The 23,054-nt window shown below is 39.1% G+C and overlaps 2 protein-coding genes across 2 annotated transcripts in view; one reads left to right on the top strand and one right to left on the bottom strand.

The window, feature by feature from the left end:
• The window catches only part of bnl (fibroblast growth factor branchless), a 44,077-nt gene extending 26,578 nt beyond the window's left edge, over nucleotides 1-17,499 (bottom strand). Inside the window, exons 1-2 of the mRNA XM_070281428.1 lie at nucleotides 16,947-17,499; nucleotides 8,619-9,882 (exon numbers count right to left, since the gene is read on the bottom strand). Of these exons, the coding sequence (XP_070137529.1) occupies nucleotides 8,619-9,378 (760 nt within the window). The 5' untranslated portion in view covers nucleotides 9,379-9,882; nucleotides 16,947-17,499. The remainder of the gene's footprint in view (nucleotides 1-8,618; nucleotides 9,883-16,946) is intronic.
• Nucleotides 17,500-21,334: 3,835 nt separating this feature from the next.
• LOC108130367 (uncharacterized) lies at nucleotides 21,335-22,674 on the top strand. The gene is made up of 5 exons (XM_070281746.1): nucleotides 21,335-21,500; nucleotides 21,558-21,924; nucleotides 22,120-22,227; nucleotides 22,286-22,450; nucleotides 22,516-22,674. The coding sequence occupies exons 1-5, from the start codon at nucleotides 21,427-21,429 to the stop codon at nucleotides 22,525-22,527; spliced, it is 726 nt and encodes a 241-aa protein (XP_070137847.1). The 5' UTR covers nucleotides 21,335-21,426; the 3' UTR covers nucleotides 22,528-22,674.
• Nucleotides 22,675-23,054: the final 380 nt, after the last annotated feature.

The raw sequence follows: 23,054 nt of genomic DNA, 5'->3' as shown, positions 1-23,054 counted from the left end.
AGAGCACTTTCAATTGTCGGGGGTCCAGCAAATTGGCCATTTAACCCTTTTACTTACAGCTCTGTAAAGTTTTTTCCCAATATTATGTTCTGGCAACATAAAGGGTTAACGTTTATTGTCTCTGATTGTCGGTGGGTGGTCATTTTCCCTTTTTTGAAAGCTCGTTGACTTCACTTACTGGGTCACTGGGGCCCTGTCTCATTATGCAACTGCCACTGGAACTGCAACAGCAACAGACCTTTGTTGGTGCATCTAAAGTGGCCATAAAATCGAATATTCCCCAATCGCCTCCACAGCTTATATGCACTTCAATTACTTGAAGAAGCCACTGGCACAGAGTGGCAGCCATCCATGATCGCCTCCGCAGATCTTCCGCTATTTGCCGGCAGTAAATAATCTCGGTCCTCGTGGATATGGATGGCTGTTTGGATGTTGGGCTGTTTGGCAAATTAGCGAGCTCGTTAAGAAGCGGCATGCATAGGAGGCTGGTCTATTGACCAAAAAATGCCATTGAAAACAAACAGATTGCGGAGCAGAGCTCTTAAAACTTCTACCAGCACTTTTAGTGGCGCTCATAAAATTGACCTGCCACGGAAGCGCTGTGCCGCTGTCTGGGGAAAGTGTTTGATCTTCCAGAAAAGTGAACTCATAAAGAGCCCAGATCCCAAGATGATCAGCGGGCAATCAAATGGGATAATTAATACCCTGGCTATGAATGGGGCGTAATGTGAGTTTAAAAGCGTATGAAATGCCAAAGAATTTTCACGTATGCGGAAGCACTTTCCTTAGGAATTCCAGGCCTCCCTCGGCCTTTTCGGCCCAAGAATCTTTTGTCATGTTCCTGTTGGGAGAGACACAGAGTTCGACTCAATCAGCCAGACTATTCAAAGAGTCTGACTTCCTCATTGCCCTGGATAATCCAGCGTCCAGTCATAGATACTAATTGAAACTCATTGTTCACTTTTGACGCCCATCAATTGCCCGATGGTCTGAGGCCCTGCCTGACTTTTGCCGGCCAACCCAAACAATTGACACTTTTCCAATTGCACCTTCGCACACATGGCCACCGTCCCAAAGGGGGGTTAGATGGTGGCCAGAGAGTGGGTGTGGGAGGCTGAGGGCAGCCAGGGGGAACCCGCACACCTTGCACCCAGACTGCCGGCGTCAATTAGTTTAAATAAAACGTGTATGCACATGGGGGAGGGGTGGCAAGTCAATGGCCCAAGCCCAGAAAAACACTTAAAAAAATAAAGACTTTAAAGAACAAATTTAGAAAATATTATTTTTTAAAAGAAATAAAAAAATACATGACCTTAAACCTTGTATTCAAAACAACAGACTGTCAGAGCATAACCTGATGGAATTTTTGTAAGTGCATACCCGCTCCCAGACACACGCTATCCCTTTACGCCCCCGCCCGTCCCATCACCCCCTCACCATGGTCATTAGAATTTTGTATACACTGCACAACATCAGCACGCACTGGGACTCGCTGTGTGTGTCATCACCTCAATTGGGTTCACTTCCTACTTGCAAGACGCGCAAACGCAGACACGCGGTGAACAGCGATCACGAAATGTATCTGGCGGAGCGTGCGTATCTGCAAGATACCCGGCAAACCATTAGTCGTCCTCTTCTTCGGTTTGAGGCCTCGCTTTTCACTTCACCAACGGAAGTCATTTTCGAGTTGAGTATTTTCAAGTCACCCTTCCCCCGGGCGATTGAATGTCCCGCGTTTTATCTACGCAAATTGCACACGCACTTAACCCGCTTCCAGTAGCTTAAATAGCTCATATAGAGCGGGAGCTAAAGCACGCGGGTCTCGGATCTCGGATCTCGGGTCTCGTGTCTCCCCCCTAAAAATACTCCTCACATTTTTGTTTTTATGACCAGCTGTAGCCACGCATATTAAGGTGGTTTCAGGGATTCCAGGGGAGACGGCGTTTGAAGGGGACACTGCTACGCTGTTTGCATGCAAAAATGTTTTTTTTTTTATTCGCCCCGAAAATGATTTTGCCGGGTATATTAGTGCGGCAATTTGTCGATTGCCTCTGTTAACTTGAGCTATTAAGTGTGAACATATTTTGAGAAGGAGGTGGCTCCAATACGATCCACCCGAGCCAGCCCATACCTCACAGCCCGTTCGTTTCCAATACGAATCGGTCCAATCTCAATCCCACGGAGAGTCGGCTTTCGTTTAAACCGGATTCATAATGTACATACGCCTCTTGTAAATTGAAATTTTGTTATTTTGTGCGCGTGTTCGGGGTTTGCCTGCGATAATTGTTGCTGTTTGCCTGTAATAGCAGTGATTGTGGTTGTTGCTTTTCTGTTGCCGTGAAACGATCATTAATATGTCATTTACAAGTCGGCGAATTGTCGCTAATAAATTGTTTTCAACTCGCAAAGAAATAATTTCCTTGGCAAGCACGTGAAGGCAACAAACTAATAGTTTTTCTATTGATCGTTAAGGGTTCAAATGAGGTTAGCAAATAGCTATTAGATCAATAAAAGTTTCGATTCGTTTTCGAATAGCATTTTAATGAATAAGTTTCTAGCATTAGCCAGAACTCCCACTTCATCCCCACTTGTCCATCAACTTCGCTTTCAAACATAATCAGTCAGCACCCAAAGTGAAAGAGAGAACTTTCGCTTTTCTCATCCCAAATGTTTGTCTTGAGTAAACAAAACATGTTAGTTTTTCACCTGTCGTTTGAAGAAGCTTGAGAAACCGTGTAGATATCTTAGGAATCAGACTCTAGCACTTCGTGGAAGTCTGCCAAGCCCAACCCTTCCTTATCTGCTTCTATCGGCGCGTTCGCTTTTCTTTGACTTTAGATTTACGATAGCACTGGCAATTGGCAATTAGAGTGCAATTAATTTATAATCCCCGGGGGCACTACTAGAGACCTACTTATGTGACACACTTAGGGCAAAAATGGTTTATGTGGGGCAATTCCAAAGATAACGATCTCAAAGCTTCGATATGATATTTATGATAGGAAGGGGCAATCCTTTGTGGCGCCCGATTGGAGTTTTTGAATTTTCACATGAACCCAACTAGCTTCAAATATTTCACAACATTGGGGCAACATTATCTGCGCTATCGGTGAGCAATTTTCGTTGGAATTAATCACTTGATTTGCTCGAAATCCGGTTGGGTAAAAAGGCCTCGAGTTACCGATGAAAATCGTGTAAAAAATGCATTTGCATCGCCATCGCAAAGTGCATTAATAAATTGATCCAGTTTCATTCCGACTTGGGTATTTTTTCTTTTTGCATATTCAGCTTGTAGGTGGCCATGTTTTGACTGTTACCACTTGTTTTTGGGTGGCTCTCTGAAGTTGACCGCCTTTTTCATATACTTTCAGTGTGCATATGTACATATATTTGGGTGTTCATCCGATTTCGTGCTAACCCAAATTTTTCTTACTCCGCGAAACGCGTGTCTGGGCCCACAGATTTACGACTCAAATGACCATGAACGTGTCGGTATGGACTGTACTGTAAGCTGTCGATATAGACGAGTACGTATCTGCTCGAATTATCGCTTTGCTATGCGAACTGCAAATGAAACAAACCTCAGACAAACGAAAGAAAACTTCAAAAATGGAGTAAATGAAGTATGTAAAGTGCCCGAGTGTGTAAAGAAAGTATTAGCATAGGTTTTCTGTACTCGCTTCGATTGAAATCATAAATACAAGATTGAAGAGATTATTTAAACCTTTGTGGATCGCTTACAGTCACATATTACTCATACGCCCCATTTTCCAAACAGCCTTCACTTTTTATTCATTGCCAAAAATGTGGTATTGTGAACCACCATATCGGTGGCATGTTGCGAGTGGTTTCTGTGCCACCGGGCACCGCTTGAATTTCTGCTGGTCGGACCTGAATCCCAGCCCCGGCCTGGGTGAAAATGAATTGCTCGTAAAAATGATTGTAAAACAACGCCAATAACCACGGCAGCCGAGAACTGCGTGCAAAATGTCATTAATCATTGTAATTTATATAGCTGGACCAAGTTCATAAACCATCGACGACTTCGGGGGCCTGTTTATGAAATTTTTTTCGGTTTTATGAACTTTACGCATAATTTAACATATTTGTCAATATAGATAGATATCTGGTATATGGGTCTTGACCAACTTCTGTGTGGCCTAGACCTTTTTATGTAACAGATAGGCGATCGGAGAACCAAAGCCAAGCAGTTCATTGCCACCTGGCTTAAAATAAGTAAGAACTCAGCTGCCGGAAAAACATTTGCAGAGGAAGCTGAGAAGCCCTAGCATATAACCCACGCTAGCTTGGTGGAAAATCCATTTGACATATTGCGTCGTCCGCTGGCTAGAAAACTATTCCCGTCTATATGGTACATAATCTTATCTAAAACAAAACACTTTCGCGGTATTTTCTAGTCGCCATGCCCATGTTGCCTGGCGCATAAATCAAGCACCACTGCCGGCACCACTACCACTGACTGATGATGAGCCACATCGCTGACAATAAGTTGTCAAGTGTTGTCTCCCCATCACCGCCACCCACACGCTTACATATTCGCTCACAATTCCACCAAAAAATAATCTCCAAAATTTGTTGTCTTCCCCTAACAGATGGAAATATTTCTGAGAGTGAACGAATAAATTATACCTACTAATTAAATTGTCGTCGTGAATTTTTCTGAAATTTTTGAGTGTATATTTTCTAATGTTTAGTAGCTTTACCCATGCTTTTTTTTATCAATTAATTTTATTGTATCTCATGAGTAGAGTATAATTAGTTCTATTAGATTTTTTCTAAATATTTACCTTTCCATTTCCTCTTAAACTATGTCCAAGCTAAAAAATCAAACAATAAATTTGTTTGCAGTCGTCTAGCCCACAAAAAAAGTAAGATCAAGCACAAATCTTCTAGAAGATCTTTCTGTATCCGTGACGTAGAAAAGTGAAAATGTTTGTGTAAAGTTAATTTATCGTATTATGTGCGGAAAGTGATATAATAGACCGGCTATCGAGTCTAGGAATTATGTATGTTGAAATTTTCTATATTCTTTTCAAGTCCTATAGCTGCTACTCATCTTCTGGGGATTAAAATTTATGCAATTATCTAAATTTACAAAATATTTGAGGTTTCTTTCTTGAATCTACTAATTTGATTCTGTAATGCGTAATGCCCTAAATCCAGTCTTAACGAGGTTATTTTCTCAAATCTATGTTTAAAAATGAAGACTTTTGTTGACAAAAAATCAGCTGCATATAAATATTTGAAAATGATTTCTTTGAGGGCCTTAGAATGCCATCGCATTCATAACATCATTGCATGACAGCATAAAATAGGAAAATAAATAAAAACGTAAAAGATCTAGTATTTAAGAAGACAATTAACATGGCCGACCCGTGACGAGACCAGTGACAGTGAAAGTAACCACATTCGAATCGATGCAATCTTGGCCAAACTGTCGGAGCAACTTCATCAACCTGAGCGACCGCAAAAGTCGGGCCTGTAAATTAAGTTATCAAAAGATGCTGTCGGAAGCTTTTAGCATCCACCGGCTGCAGTGGAGCCCCGGCCTAAGCCCAGGCCAACTTCACTCAACTTCACACCTCGCATGGCATCCCATCGCATCGCTCCACGCACTAAATCAGTCGCATAATTGCCGTCTGGCCGCCGGGCCAAGTACTCTTCATATATCATCTCAAAAATATGCACGCCCCGTACAAAAAAAAGGTTTTTCAGCCCGGACCCGGGTTTGGGTTCAGGTTCAGGCTGCGGATCTGCTCCTGGCCAGTACGACACCGTTAGCTGCTGCCTCACTTTGTGCCGGGCCATAACTGCAACTGGCTTTTGGAGGTCAACTGGTTGATGAGCCCCACGAGATGTGGCATCTGAAGATGCAGGCTGACGGAGTGGAAAAGTCATGAAATTTGGCAATTTTAATTTTGTTTGGACAGCTTAATTTCCAAGCAGTTGTCAGGGACTCTTAGCGACTTAATTTTTTGAGAGATTTTACAGCATATAAGTTATACATAGTTTTCTTCTCTTTATGTTTTCAGCTTCTTGAAAAACTTAACGTATAATTTGCTAAACAATCACTGAATATAAGTTTCTAGAAATACAAAAATATATTACATATGTATGTCAACTAAGATTTTTAATATTTCATCATTTCTAAATAATAAAGACAGACAATCTCATACCGAGGGCAACCAAAGTCTATGGTCTCCCATCTTATCAGGTCTATACGGAAGTTTAAGCACAATTAAGTGAAGTTTGTACGGCAAGCGTGATTTTTGGTGCACTTTGTACAATTCAGAGTCCATAAAAAATTCACTCCCCACTAATAAACACAAATTGCTTAATTAGTTGCTGCCGCTTGTGAAAGTGAATATTGGGGGAGAAACCTCCCAGCACTTCCACTCGTAACGTGACCATAAAAATCATTTCTTCGACACCCACAAAACGCACTCGTCCATCAGGGGAGAGCAGAGGAAAGAGCCTTATAAAAAGCTCTTTTATATGGCAATTTCAATCTTATCGCACTCCACTCGCATTATCGCTGCCTGATCGAGTCCAAAATCAAATTAACACCTGAGGGGCAGCGTAAGACACTGGAAGGCCGTGTTAAGTACAACCGAATGCGATGAATTAAAAAAAATTTGTACCCGAAACGAAACAAAATCCCGATGATATCTATCTTGAGCTCATGATGTCTCAATGGCGATGCGTTCGGGCGATAAGACGCAGCGCGTTTAAAACCGCACGCAAACCGGCCCAGAGTTGTACAACAAGTTTTCGCCAGCTTGGTGTTTTTTAATGCAGTTATCAGTGCTGCAATTTGCTACCAACAACCGGCGAAGTAAGTCAATAAAAATAAAGCTGTGAATTAATTTCCATCTGTAAATTTTGTATATTATGTAAATGCCTGAAGTCAAGACAGCTAAAAACAGCACTAAGTACTCATAAAAATGCTACAAATATCTTACAGATACGGGAAATTAAAAAAACTAATTACTAAAATATTATACAGCGAAGAGAGTCTGAAGACTCTTTCTAAAGGAGAACACGATCATGATCATCACTTGACTAGACTGACTCATATCCCAGAGGGAGCCCGGCTAATCAGGGCGAGCGGTTAATTAAAGCAAGATTTATGCCCTTAGCCCACTAAAGAATTTATATGCCAAATAATACAATACCGGCGGCCGCAGCATTGCCAAATCAAGTGTCTAACTTAATGATGCTCAACATAAACAGTCGGGCCAAGGAAAGAACTCTTTCCTCCGTCCGTCCGTCGATTTATTTGGCAGCTCAACGTGAGTGTTACGCAGCTTCTCAGCGTTTTATGAGAACTTTCAACTTGTGGGCGCTGTATCACACACAGGAACGATTTGTATATTTATACCCTTGCAGAGGGCATTCTAATTTTTATATATTGTATATATAGTTGCCGGGGCTAATGAGCTTCTAATTCTTATATAATTTCTAAAGAAAAACATGTTTTTTAATAAATCTTAAATCTGAAAAGTTAAAATTCATATTTCTATTGCCTACTTTTAAGGGCGCCTAGGAGTAAACTGGTAATGAAGAGTAGAATTTTACCGATTTTTTGCGTATAATAATCTTTTATAAGATGCTTTAATTTCGCGGCAATATTTAAAAATAATTAATTAATAATAAATTAAAAAAGAGCGCCCTCCTCCTCGATTCTCATAGGTTGCACTTAAGCAGGCCCGAAAAATCGGAAAAATAGTTATTTATTTTTCTTGTTTGCTTTTGTTTTTGTAGTTGTAATTTACGAATTTGTTGTAGTTCCTTGTTGTTGTAAGCTTTTGTTGTTGTAGTTTGTTGTTGTTGTAGTTGTTGTTGTTGTAGTTTTTTGTTGTTGTTGTAGTTTGTTGTTGTTGTAGTTTGTTGTTGTTGTAGTTTCTTGTTGTTGTAATTTTTTTGTTGTTGTAATTTGTTTGTTGTTGTAATTTTTTTGTTGTTGTAATTTTTTTGTTGTAATTTTTTTTTGTTGTAATTTTTTTTTGTTGTAATTTTTTTTTTCTAATTTTTTTATTTTACTATTATGTCATAATACTGCCATATATGTATCCGAATAATCGTATCTTTGGTGTTTATGAATACAAGTATAGAAGCTGTTACTCTTTTCTAAATTTTTATTATAGGAAACAATTGAGATAATGCAACTCCGGTTCCCAACTAATCTGATCTTTTGGGTATATCTCCCATCTGATAGAATCATCCCATCTGAAAAAAAACTGCAACTTAACTGAAAGGGTATAAAAACTTCGGCTCCTCCCGAAGTAAGTTTTCAATTCTTGTTTTATATTCTAAATATTTCATATGGCTATAGGAATTAGTTTATTTGGTTGTTTATGCAGTCTCTAGTCAGGAGTGGCTGGCAGTTGAACATAAAAAATATTCAAAATAAACCAAAAATATATGTGAGTAATGAGGGCATGGGTGGCATCCACTTTGAAGTTCATTGAGGTTGGGGGTGGGACAAGAGAGCCTATTTATAAAATTCCAAAAAGATCTTCAATTGATTGCTATTCATCAAGTATTTAGGAGACAGAAAGGTGGTTTTTTTGTGTATTATTTATGGATTTACTTACTGAATTCATTATTCTCATCCAAGGTTCCAGTCACGGTTCCATTCCGCATCAGCTGGAGGATGTGCTTGTTGACGAACAACTGGATCTTGCGGGAGTTCCAGTCCAAATGGGACTGGGCTACGGTGGAGCGCTCGTTGCGGTCCAGATTGCTGATGGGTGTATTGTTGCTACTGCTATTTATTTGTAGATTACTTCTAGAGTTGCTCAGTCTTTTCGATTTCGAACCAATGAAATTATTGCCAGCCGGTGAGGACTGGTGCTGTTGATGGTGCGGGTGCTTCGGCTGCTTTTGCTGCTGCTGTTGCTGATGCTGATGATGCTCCTGGTGACGAATGCTGCGCTCGGTACGCGACAGGACAGCCAGGTGAGCGCTCGGCACCGCGGAAATGATAAAGCCCATCGGCTCCTCCAGCTGATTGGTATTGGATTGGGGTGTGATTTCTGTGGATGTTTCTATGGCAGTTGATTGGATGGTTAAGCTCGGATTAAATTCAGCAATAATACTTTGATTTTCGGGTGGATTTACACTATTACGTTCACTCACTACGCTCGGCACTAAACTACTACGACTATGATCACTTTGTAGATAACTATTACTAAGCAGATTGCTATTGTTCGCATTGGACATGTCCGGTATGGGATTCCCTATTAGCGCGGGCATGGCTCCAACCTGGCCCAGTCCCGGCCAAGGGATAATATACGCAAGGAGGGCGCCCAGCAGCGCCAGGGCCCTCCAGTCCAGGCGCAGGTTTCTTCGCATCAAAAATCACCACTTCGAGGTTCACAAGGGCTACGAGACGTACTCCGAATGTTTGTAATTTTTGTAGCCCCTGGCAGATGTTTCTGCTTTTCCCGCACTGTGTTGTTTATAGATTGTTTGTCAGTTCACTGGGCGTAAGCCACGCCCTTCAATATCGTTGAGACACATGAACGCCCAGTTTAAAAATCTTTTACTTTCGTTTCGATCGGTTTACGTTTCTTGTTTTGACTTAAACAGTCTCTCTGTGCACGATTTCGTATTTTTATTTTTTTTTATTTTTTAGCCCCTTTCCTGGCAGGAAATTAGGTTATCATATCGTAGACTTGTTTTACACATTTTAATTTTAACTGCTGTGGATCTTCATCTTCGTCTTCCCCGCTGATAATGCATCTTATCACCGTCAATGACTTTCGTGTCATGTCAGATTCTTCCTCGATATAACTCGGATTCATTGAATGAAGCAATCTCAGCAAACAGTTGCCCAAGTTTGGATGGTTATCATATCTGTAAAGAGAGGAATTTGAATGATAATTTAGTTGATTATCATGCTGAGGAAATAAAATAATGGTGGGCTTTAAGTAAGTATACAATTTATGGATTTTAAGAATTGCCTGTTAAATTCCATTGCGAACGTTTGCCGGGCAGATTTGGATTAAGCCAAATTGTACATAAATTCATCACCTAAGCGCTTTTAACGCAATTTTTGACATTTTAATTAGTCTTCGGCTATATAAAGACACGGCAGCAGCAACAGCAATAACAACAAGATCAACAACAAACTGGCACAGTTTATTTTCAGAGAACCGGCTATCAACAAGAAAGATACAATTGTATCTACGCGGGCGACAAGTGATCTGCAAGAAGTTACATAAAAATTGCCCAAAGGGAGCAAAAGTTACGCAAAACTCGGAAAATTCGGAAAACTCGGTGAAAACATCGCAAATGACTTTCTCAACCGGCAGAAAAGAGAAGAAAAGAAAATGAGAGGAAAAACTCCGAACGACTGGTGGACAGGCAAATTGTTTAAAAATAAATTGTGGCAACAAAAACAATTCACGCAGAAAACTGTGTCGAATTTGAAAATAATCACGCACTAACTGCAGCCACGGCGCTGGCAGAGTATCTGTATCTATGAGACACACGCGCAGGGCAACGGGGCGGCTGAGTGACGTTGCCGGTGCACTTAGAGTCTAGTGCCGCCTTTTTGGCACGTGTTCAGCAAGCCTACGCATGCATTTTTTATGCAACATTTAAGTGCTCCCCGTTTTAATTACCATAAACAACAGAACAACAACAAATCCAATTGGCGACAAACAGAGACAACTCATAACACTCGGCTTCTGCTGTCCCATCAAAATGTTAATTGCTTTTGCGTCCTTCTGTCACATAGTTATGCAACGCTCGCCAGGCGTTGACTTTGAGATAAAGATACATCTCTCTGTGGCTGACCTGGGCAAACACTGAAACCCGAAATACTGAATAAGGTTACGAGCATACCGGCTCGTAAAAATCTGAAAAATTAGCGTGCCAGCAGCCGAGTTATAAAACAAAAGTCCCAAGAATCGTCCATGAATCAGAGAAATCCAATATTATTTGTGTAAAATAAAAATCAGCAGAAATATAAAAATTTCTCAACATCATGCATTGCGTATGCCAGGAGATCGGGAATAAATTCAAACCTTTGGCTCTGGCGACTTTAATGCCTTTCACCCAAATACAAGTGTGTAAAAAAAAGGCCTGCATGCTCCGCAGCGGGCAAAATGTGTGCCAAGCCAGGCGTTGTTTATGCCGGCTGAGTTTTGTGTTTTTTTCCATTTCTTTCCAGTGGTAGAATTTATGTTAAATTTGGTAAGGGCAACAAAAGTTCCAGCCGCAGCCCCAGCGACCACATTCTACGCAAACGACGGCAAAAAGATAAAAACTGCCGAAAGGGAAGCGCGTCTTGACACATGCCCAAAAAATAAAAATAGCGTTGTGGATGAAAATACCTAAATATGTAGATGACTAGGTGGCTAGGGCCAAATGTATCTTGTTTTTACGACCTGAGCCCAGCAGTTTATCTGTCATTCGAAAGCCTCCATAATTCCACAAATTAAGATGAGCATAAAAAATAATGAAATCTTTTGTTATTTTCCCTCTCAGCTTAATACCCCACAAGGAAACATATAATCAAAGCCAATATTTATTCAGAGACCAACATGATTACAGTAATTGCTCTGAGGAATTACTTCCTTTAAAGCCAAAAACTTACTAAAGACAAAAAGCGAAAGTTCAATACCCGCTGAAGAAGAACTCCTTTCGTTCACTTAACACTTGTCATTCAAGAAAAATCGGATCCGCTATAAAACTTGATATTCATTTAACCCAAATTTGAGTAGCAAACTTCGGTGGCTGCCATCTAATCAAATTAATGTCCGAATAACAAAAAACTGCGACATTCAAAAACGGCACAGAAGAAGTATAATAATGAATGGCCTGAGGCGTGCGGCGGCATCTTTGGTCAGTGAATGAATTAATTTTATAATAAAATCATCTTAAGTGCACCACAATGGGTGTAAATGAGATAAAGGTGGGCTATACGTATATAATTTCCAGACTCATCAAAAAAATATTAAGCCAGCCCTGTGTGCACTCTCGATGGCGGCCAGTTTCAAATATTAAACATCATCTCTGCTGCTTGACAACAAGTCACTAACAGAGCCAAAGCCCCAAACAAAATATTTAAATTAGTATCTCTATCTTTGTATCTTTATGGATTTGTTAGTCTCCAGAGGCGCTGGGAAGCCCAACCGTTTAAATCGAAGCTAGGCCTAGTCATTGAACTGCCATGGCAGTCGCTCAACAAACTGATTAGCAAATTTCATTATGTTTCTTCCATTTTTGTTTTGTTTCGGTTTACCTTTTTTTCGCGCCCAAATTTATACGTTTCAAATGCGTTTGACATTTGCGCCTAGCCGCTGTTTTAATGGCGGCGCTGACAGATGGGCTTGAGGTATTTGGAAAGTATCTGGCGGATCGCCTGGAAGGCGATAAATCTAAGCCGAGCTGCGCAACTTAATTAGTTCACGTCAGACGCTTGGCTACTCTGCCAAAAACCACACAAAAAAGGGGAAACGCTCTTTGGACATTTATTACACGCCGAAATGTTGGACATATGTAAATTAAATCGTATTTTTAGTGGCCCTACTTATTGTTTTTGCCAATATGCAAATGATTCACGCAGTCCGACGACGTCAAAAATGAGAAATTAATTTATTATAACAGGTGAATAAAAATTTTAATAGGGTAATAAAATTAATATGCTTTGACATTAGCATAAACTTTATATATATTTTAGAAAAAAAATGAAATAAAATTAAATGTAACCGGTTCAAGCTTTTGAAAGTGAAGGTTCCTGTTTTCAAGTTTTTATTTATTTATTTACTTAATTTAATCTATGCGAATATGCGTTTTAGTTTGTTTTAATGATAAATTACCTTTTGCAGAAGCTACGCTAAATCTTAATGTTTATTGCCCGATTCCATTACCGAGAAAACAATTTACCAATTGTGGCTTCAAGTCGGAGTTAACCGCCAGCCATAATCCCAGACTCTTGACTCACAATTGCAATTTATTCATGGCTTTGTGGTTAGGGCTTTTGCCCAACTTCAGTTTGGGCAATAAAATAAATTAGGCCCAAGAATAAACAAACAAAGTTGTGTTGTAACAATTTGTGGTAATTTTTATTAAGCTCTATATACAAAAAAAAAGTATATACGTATGTATATTTTTCAATGCCAAAGAGCAAGCAAACTGAAAGTGAAAAGAAATCCCAAGTATCCAATATGCAAAGATGATCGAGTCCGACAATGAGATTCTAGTTCAAGAAAAGATACATTTTTATTTATTCCCACTGTTTAGTGTCTGACGTTCATTGTCTTGTTGACACTTGTCACAAGATTGAACGAGAACAAATATACTTGTTTTCCTACGTACATTTGTATATTATGGAATGCTTAAGAAAAGATTGATGTGCGGTGGCATTCGCTGTCGACTGGCTTATAGATGAATATGTAGTACTATCCGTCCAGTGCAAACAAGAGGATGCATTCGGATATGGCTGGGAAGATTGTCGCTGATGCCAGCCCCCGTCGACGGGAGATGCCCCTGGCCCCGATCAATTCACGTGTTTACAAAACAATTAATTTTCTTTGGAAAAACAAGAAACGCATTGAACTGGTCCCGAACGATCCAATGAAAATGGAAATGAAAAAGATACCGAAACATAACTCAGGCAGCCAGCCAAATGCACTAATCGATGTGCACTTCATTTGTATGGAAACAGCGTATAAGATACTTGAAGGCATCACTGTTAGATACTTGCAAACAATCTTTTTGGGGAAAGCACGCCGCTGGCAGACCCCAAAGGAAAAGAAAACCAAGGAGCGCACAAAGGCAGCGCTTTTGTGTAATCGATTTGAACCGGAAGCAATTGGGTTGCCGTTGCCGCATCTCAAAAGCCGCAGCGGAGAAATGCTCTCAAGATGCAGCTATTTTAAATATTTAGTGCACGAGACAGGCGAGGGCAAAAGCGGAGATGTACGCACACCCCGAAGGCGATTGAATCACATGCCCGATGCTAAACACAAAGCAAATATCGGTCGCCATTCACATATTGACAAGAATCAGAAGACACTGCAATTTTTGCACACAACATCGATTACAGTCTCTCTAATCAATAGATCTAGTAAATATTATTCACAGAAATTGAGTCTTTCCCACAATGATGTCTCAATTTCAACGGAAGTATCTAAAAAATTTAAATGAGTGCCTGAGAGTGTCCGTCGTTTTAACACCCTTGTATCTCTCATTTTGAGACAAATATCTCAGCCTTTAGACGCACATTTAGACACTAGCCGACTCATCACCCACACATTTTCGCACATTTATTGTAGTCTAATTAAAAGTCACGCACTTTACGTGCGAAAATTAAAAGGAAAACCGTCGCTTAAAAATAAAATCAACAAAAACGACGAAAATCAAAGACAACGCGTCGTATTAGTAATGTGACAAACAGACAGCCAGAAGCACCACAACAACAAAACCAACACCAACAATTGCGTCTAGGATATTTTTAAAATGCGTCAAACAACCAAAAAAAAAAGAATGAAATTAAAAAAAACCAAGAGCCAAAAAAAAGAAACAACAAACCTGAGTAAAATACGCGACGATTTTCTCATTTTCATTTCGGTTTTTTGTTGCTGTTGCTGTTTTTTTTTTTACTGAGGGGTGTACCTAAAGTTGGGTTGCCATGTGCGATCGTGTATGTGTGCCTCCAAATGTATGCCGCACATTATGTGGTCTAGTGTTCACGCTTCATTAAAACAAACGCTGCATTTTTACTGAGTTTCCCGCATTTTTTCTTTCTTCTCTCCCCCGTTTAGGTTCATTTTATTTCCCTTTTTTCGCTGTTATGGTCGACATTTCTTTCTGAGTATTACTGCGCCACTTTTGGCCAAAACAAACCTTCGCCGCCAAACTATTTACGCACGACCGTAAAACGTTTGTGTTTTTGCATGCGATAAGCTTTATCTAAGAATTATGATTGTTGTATTTTAAACTTTGCCTTCACTAGCGAACCATCAATCAAGAACGATTTGTAAATGTGTCACAGTGCCAAGCGAAGTGTTACCCAACACATCCGATTCCGAACTAAACCTGGTAATTGGCCACCAGCCGACCACCGGCTTTTCGGCATCCCAAGTCGAACGACAAGCACGCCACTTCAAAAGTCCAATCATCATAAAAAATGTCATGCTGAAATGTATTTTAATTCCAAAAAAAAAAACTTCATTTTAATTTCAAATAATTTTTATAGCGGCCCAAACTACTGACACTGTTTAATCATTTTAGTTTTTATGGTTTTTTTTTTAATGCTGCCATTTCACTTATTGAACTATCACTGACGTAGCCGGAACGTTTTCTGAAAGGTCGTTAATATTATAATTTAATCAAACACTTTATACAGCCCTTGGGAATTCTAAATATTTTGGTAATTAAAATGTATCGTGCCAATGGCAGGCCTTGAAGAGCAAATAAAGAACTATTAAAATAATAATTCAATTACTAGAACTAGAACTAGGAGAACAACTTTAATGAGAATATGATTTTCAAGAGCAACAATACTCAATGTATCTTTAAAAATATTTGAAAAATGCCAAGCCATTAATAGGTTCTATAAATAATGCTCTTAATTCGAGCTAAGCACTCGGTGTGGCCATTAATTATAAAGGATATCACCTTCAGCACTCCACAATTCATTCATTTTTACTCTTTATCTCGTTCGCTATTCGCCATATTTTGCAGCGTTTTGTCGGCTGTCCAAACTATGATCCGCCATGTGATTAGCAGTTGTTGAACCCGACGCACACCGGCCCACCATTTGACGCAGCCATAACGCAGATTCGCACACACTTGCACTCACGCACACTCACAGATACTCATGCCTCCCGCAAATCAGCAGCAGGGACAAGAACAACAATTCAGCTTAGATAATAGCCCACAATGTTAGATAATAACCAACGCCGCCAATTTATAGGACAAAAAGTGCACGCGCAAAGCGACCAGAATGAATTATAGGGAAGTAGTTTGCGAAACGAGATTAAAAGCGCCTGCGTACGTTTGATAATAAAGATACGCACATTTCGCAGATACGCAGATACACAGATACATTTGCAAAAGGTGCGAATTTTTTGTATTTAATTTTTTTGCAAAACTATAAATAATCTATAAGTGTGTGTGATTAAATTTATATAAATTTTTCTTTTATTGGATAGGTTTTTCGGAGGTCGTTTGCTTTCACTGATTCGCGAAAAATATTTTGCTGTTTTTGTTTGCCTTACTTTGTGTTTATTTGGGCCAGATTAAGGCGGAAAAGTACTTGGAAAAGCTTAGTTGCTGTTTACCCCTAAAATAGTTTTAATATTTTTATAATTGAATGCATTGAGATTACGATTTTTTTATAGGTATTCTTTATAGGTTTTTAAATACAATCGTGTATACGTGTTTAATTAAAGTCGATTAGCATCGCTCTAATAGGGAATATGTTATTGCCAATTTTCTTTTTGCTGCCTGTTTGTTTTTTTGAAATTAATTAATTTTTTATTTAAACAATCCATTATTTAATTACTTTTCCTTGTGGCTCTTGGGACATTTTAAATACACTTATTACTCGGCCCGCTGCCAAGTGGAAAATTATTTCAATATATTTAAAAAGATGCCATAATTTAGACAGCCAAAGTCAGAAATATATTTTAATAGAAACGATTTTTGATGACCAAAGTGCAAAGAACTGGCCACTATTTATGATTCTCCATTTAGTCCATACATTTCTAATAATATAGAAATTTATTTCCACTTTAAAAACAAAAAGTTTACTAATTGTTGGATTAGAAACAATGACACTGAAAGACTCGCTCTGACGTTTATGAAAAATATTTGGCAATTTCTGAACAAATATTTCCGAGATGAAGAAACTTACTAAAAAAAGGAACTTATGTAACAATAATTTAAACGCAAAGCGTACGCACCTTAGTTTTATGTTTATTTTTGTTGTTTTTAGATTTACGATCCTTTCTTTTTTTGTTTCAAGCACTTGTAAAATTAAAGTTGAAAGAGTTGCACTTTTGCACACTTTAAACAATTGGCATTAACAATTCAGCATTTTTTTTTCATTCCGGATATCCTTTTCTTGTTGTTGGTTGAGACACAGCACTAACAATATTTTTTATATATTTTCTTCCGTACGCACTGGTCTGCCATTTCAAAATTGTAACGAAAATTTTCGAGTTGATTTCGAAACAGACTTCTTGTTTCAAAATTTCCATCCGACGATTATATTGTTTGGTTCACAATATTGAAATAACCGGACGCGGACGCGATCGCGATCGGTAGTATCGGTTGAATTCGATTTCTGCAGATGCGGATGGATCCAAAAGATTCGAAAATGCTGCGGATGCGGATGTTGAGATGTGGATGCGGTTGCGGACTTCGAGTGCTACTGCGACTGCGGACGCTCCGCTCCAAACGATGTGTTCCCAAAGCGAGCCAGACAGTGACTGTGACTGTAAAAATTCGGCTCGTTCGTTTCCACCGCCGAGCTGCGTTGCCGCCGGTCGTTCAGAGAGAGATAGTGATTGCCAGTACCAGTGTTAGTGCCAGCCAGCAGGAGGCCGATGGAGAGAGCGAGAGCTGGCGCACGGTTGTGGGTGGACGAAGACGACCACGACCAAGAAGATGGAAGCACACGAGTACGTCCGAGGCTCGGATGCAGCTCAGGTAAGAGATTGGTAGTGCTAAGACGGTCTACATTGGTCAATTGGGTCCAAAGGAGTTAAGTGTTTCACGCTGTTGTCTGATTTGTGGATGACATTTTTCTAGAAAAAAAATTATATTCTCTGGAGATACATGGGCTACGATTTTTGTAAGCCAGAGTTATTAATTAATATTTCCTATATTTCTTAGCAGTTGTGTCAAAATATCATTATTTATTGTTTACCTAGATTTTGTAGACATTTTTCTATTCAAAAATGTCTAAAAAAGTTTGTTCGCAGACGTTTAAGTTTTTTGTCAAGGGATTAGTTTTGATTTATTGACGACAACCTAAAATATTTAATAAATTGTATTTAGCAGTAAGGCAGAATATTTTATTATTATATTGTTTTATTTAAATTTCCAATTATTAGTTCTCATTTTTATTAAATGATGTTTCCTAGATTAGACAGCATTTCTATATTTTATTGCATAATTTTTAAATAACTGTGGCATAATGAATGAAACAATCAACAAGTAATAAATTATTTTTAGATTTTTAATCAATACAGATCTATAATTGTTTGAGGCTTTAATTTCAAACTAATTTAGGCTTACTAAACTTATTAAACTAGTTTAAGTGTTTATTTCTTTACAAGAAATACTTCCGCGCCCTAGCCCAACAATCAACTTTTAAAACACCCTTTCTTAGGAATAGAAATTTCTGCATTTGCACAAACAGTATCTATTTGGCGACCTATTCTGTGTTTCCGAGTCCACTGCCCCAGTAATAGATCCCCGGTCACGTGCTAGTTTTTAACCTGTCACTGTGAGCGGTGCGATTGCAGGCCGTCAGCTTGTGTGGGGTTTGTATATGTGTGCGGATTGTTTTTGGTGGCTGGGTGGCGGTTGTGCTTTTTGGCGCGTACACCTTTCCAGTGTTTTTTTTTCGTATTTCACAAGTTGGCGTTGATTTGCGCAAATGCCAATTAACTAACGGCCCAAAGTGCAGCAAAACGCAAACAAAAAAGAATACTAAAGGCCTGCCACTTAAAGTGTTAGGGACATCGCCTATGATTCAGCCCAATTACACAGAATGGAAGTACTGACTACCTCGAATTGGTAGTGTTTATCAAACCAATTTTGTGATTAGCTCTAAACTTTGATCGGTTCATTTTCCTATCAATACAATAAGGCTATTATAAATCATAAAATCTATTTTGACTTTCCGGAACAACCTGCCAACTTCGTTTTTTTTGGCAAAAGAAATGGCTCTTGACTTTGGTCAACAAAAATAGTCCACGTCAAATGGAAGCTAGATCAGGTCTAGAATCTAAACTTTAAACGATATTCTTCAAATAAAGCTTATCTTATCTGTGGCGTTGGCGCTAATAAACAAAAAAAATCACATGCTGAAATATATGTATGTGTGTGAGAGGTGAACTTGGCAGTGGCAAAAGCCCTGGAAGTATTGCAGAAATATGTGGGGGTTGCCACCAACGTCATATTCAAAGACTGCGTCATTTTATGGTCAGTCGGGGAGTTACTATCTTTTCGCCAATTAGTAGTGCAATAAAGTAAGTTTTGAATTTATTTTGAAAGTGACTTTAAAGTTTTTATAGTCCTAGAATAATTATATAAATTTTTATACAATTACATATATAAAAATATATACATTTTAAATCAAATACTTAAGAGAATTTAATACGTACCCCGCGTTTCAGGAATTGTGTTTATAAACACAATCTAACTAACACATTGTTGAAAAACTTTCAACTTTAAATTTATGTTGAAATGGATGCTAGAAAGTGGTCTAGCTAACCCACAAAGGCTTTCCCCCAAACAATTAACTCAATTAACCGAAATGACATTTTTAGCCCGAGAATTTGACGCCTTTAGAGACGTGGCAGCACATGCCAAATGTCCCTGCCCTTCGACCTTGCCCCCCACTCCTCTGCTGACCCTATAAATAACCTAGAGCCGACAAACTCCCCCGCAGTTCTCGAAAGCAGCCTTAGACTGTCGATCTGCCCTTTCTCTTCCAACATCTTTCTTTTTCCTTATTATCCTTTGGTATGCAGGCAAACAATTAAAATGATTAATTAAGCGCAGGAGCAGCGGCAGCAGCAGGACATTTTCGGGATAATGACTTAATTAACCCGGGAGTTGAGTGTTCCAGCCTAATGTGTTCGCCTCAACGACTCTGACCCTTTTTCCGTGTAAACCGTATGCATTCCGATACTAGTTTGAGGCAAGATGTTTGTCTAATTAAAAACCGTGGCCGACCGAAAATGTGGCAAGTGATGTCCGTTGAGGTGTTTAAATAGTCCAATAAAGAGGCAGCTGCTTTTGGGGTCTACCCTATATCCAAACAGATCCTGACCAACCTGATATATCCGGCGTTCGTGTAACGCACCCGCGGTTCTCTTCAAGGCTAGCTACTCTTGGCTGGCCATATATCTTGGACAGAAAGCTATCTAGATTGCTATCAGAGTGATATTTAATTACAGAATATTTTCTGTCATGTCCGATTGTCAGGCAACATGATTTCTCAGGGCAGTAGCGAAAACTATCCGATTTCTTTTATAAATTCCTTTGCCGATATGATATGATCGAATATCAATTGGAAGATAGGGCTCCAATCAAAAGCGCATTCGATCAATAAAGTGATTTTGGTGGGGAATTCCGTCACTATACATTAGCAACCATTAAGCTTCCATTAGTTGTAGGAGAGCGTTATCGCTGGCCACTCGCAATAATTTATGTTAATAAAATAGTAATATCGGCTGTCAGCAAATGGCGACGAACATGCCAGCCAACCAGCCAGCCAGCAGCCAACTTACAGCCTGACTGACAGAAGTCAATTCAATTCAAATCGAATCGAATCGAATAGATTCGAATCAATTAAAAATAAATCTGAAACTGATTGTGTGTCGCCAATGGCTGGCTTTTGTCTTTAGCCAAGTGACCAGAAACAAGTCGGATGCTGATACAAAAACATGTTAACCCCCGGCAAGATACATTATCTCAACGACATCTAAACAAATATCCCATAAAAACCATATCAATGTCTTGGATGAATATTTTATATTAAATTTAAAAACTTATCTTATCAAATACAGTATTTAAATTTGTAGTTAACATACTACAGATTTTTTAACAGTTTAAGGATTGTATCTTTAAAAAGTATTAAAAACTTTAGTATGTTATGAACTTATTTTAATTTATAATTTATTTAGCGGGTTAAAATCAATGCAAATAATGACTAATGTGAAATGTTGTCGACGCCATTTAGTCGATTGGGGGTGGGGTATAGATCGGATTATGGATTGGTATGAATATCTGAATCAGAATATACGTGGATATAGATTGTGGCGAGAAATGCCCCAGCTGGGTGATCGATTATGCTGGAAGTGGCGGCGGCGGTCGCCAATCACAATAATTGATTTGTAAATATTTTGATTTAGATTGCAATGCTAATTATGATGGCAGGCAGCCACTGACGCCATAAGTTATGGCTGCATTATCCAAGTGGGCCTTGAGTATCCACACAAGATCTATCGGAAATGAAATAAATCAAAATTCCCGATCCATGCGGAAGAATTTGTTTAAACTTTGTTTTAACTGAGGAGGCATTGATTTTTTGATTATAGGTTTGTTATATGTTGAGTTTTAAATAATTGGTTGGGGTTTCTCGACACTTACACTTTTCATCAGGTTTGACGCTCAAAATTTCAGGTGGACAATTGAGCTTTTAAAATGCCTCTTCTTGAAATGGCCCTTGTTTTCAATAACATTTACCACGGACTAAGCCGTTGCTTTAGTCCCAATGTGTATGGATTTATACTTACCTATTTTAAATTTTAAATATATCAATTTTTTCCTCCTAGAGAAAAATTTCATTCTTCACATCAGTCAGTTTCATTTTCAAGAAAGAAGATGCGAAGCCGGCGACGCAAAATAGAAAAGCCTGGTCGAGGATCGCGACATTTGCGGGCCAAGCGTTTCCCTGTCGGCGAGGAAAGTGATCAGACTGAGAGTATATCCTCGGACCAAACAGAGCTTCTAGCAACACCCACTTTTGCATCTTCTCCGAAGACCTTGAATCCTGTGCCTGTGATACCTTCATACGAGTTGCAGCAACGCCTGCTATTGCAACAACGTCCATTGATGACTAATGCCCGTCAGGCGGTAACATTTCAACTGACGAGCTGGTGGTACAAAGCGTGGCCCACCTTAGTTTCCGCAAGTGTTCAGGTAAGTTTTGGTTTCAAAAATCTCCAACTATTATCTTGATCAGTAACCTTTTGATGAAATGTTATAGATTTTTATTCATGTCATTCATTTTCATTCATATTTTTAATACTGGCACACTTCTTTAAAAATTATTTTACGTACAAATTATTTAAAGCCCTTAAAATGGAGTACCATCTTATTTTAACTGCATTACAGTTGAGCTTCGGATCGTCCATCATTAACCACTCATTGCTGGGGGAATTTGAAGAGGGGGAGTCTCCAGCCCTGACGATAATTATAGGGATTACACAGGCATTAAAGAGGGTAAGACGTATTATAATCTTTTGTAAATATTTGCTCCTATTTTTATCCAAACTTTAAGGTTTGCAATCATGCGGACAATGCCATTTCTAATACAGGCCCAGGTCCCTCATACATACCCACCTCACCGGCCATGGAGCTGATAGACCTTAATGATGTGGTGCACCGCCTGAACAATGTCCTGGTGGACTATCTAATGGCAAACTTTAATACGGAGGTGTCACAGGTCGAGTGAAAGGAATCGAGTAATCCATAGTTATGAAATAAATTACAAAATAATGTACTAAACAGGCATCAAGATAATACTACAATGAATTTAGAATTTATGCAAATATCATGTATCCCAACAGTTAAGTTTAACCAAACTCCAAACCAAATGTGATTTTAAATTATTTTTTTTGGAAAAAAACCAGTTAATAAATTATAGTTTCCCACTCTTAGACCATAAAATTTCTCTTTCCATTGCACTTTCAATTTAGTGGACACCTCAGGCCCCAAGGTGTGGCTGGAGACATAAAGTATTCCTCTCTGGTCCGTGCTGATAGATGGAATCACCGCCAAGAACCAGTTAAAGTTTATGAAGCGCTCTATTCTGGTGGCAGGTGGTTTTAACTGTTGGTTTTATGCAACCACTATACGGTACCCTCTGCAATTGTAAGCAAAATAAATTCATGAGTCAATTGGGTGGCGCCCTGGCAATAAATGACCCGAATCGCCAAAGAATTATGGGGGCGACACATGCAATGCTCTTCGAATGATCAAATCTGGCCGGGATCGGTGTCGAGCGCGATCGAGATTTGGGAGCCTTTATGCTCTGCATTCCTTGGTGC

This window comes from Drosophila bipectinata, chromosome 3R (genome assembly GCF_030179905.1).
Source record: "Drosophila bipectinata strain 14024-0381.07 chromosome 3R, DbipHiC1v2, whole genome shotgun sequence".
Taxonomy (NCBI): Eukaryota; Metazoa; Arthropoda; class Insecta; order Diptera; family Drosophilidae; genus Drosophila; species Drosophila bipectinata.
The sequence above is the reverse complement of the archived record's forward strand: the minus strand, read 5'-3'. Positions and strand labels throughout refer to the sequence as shown.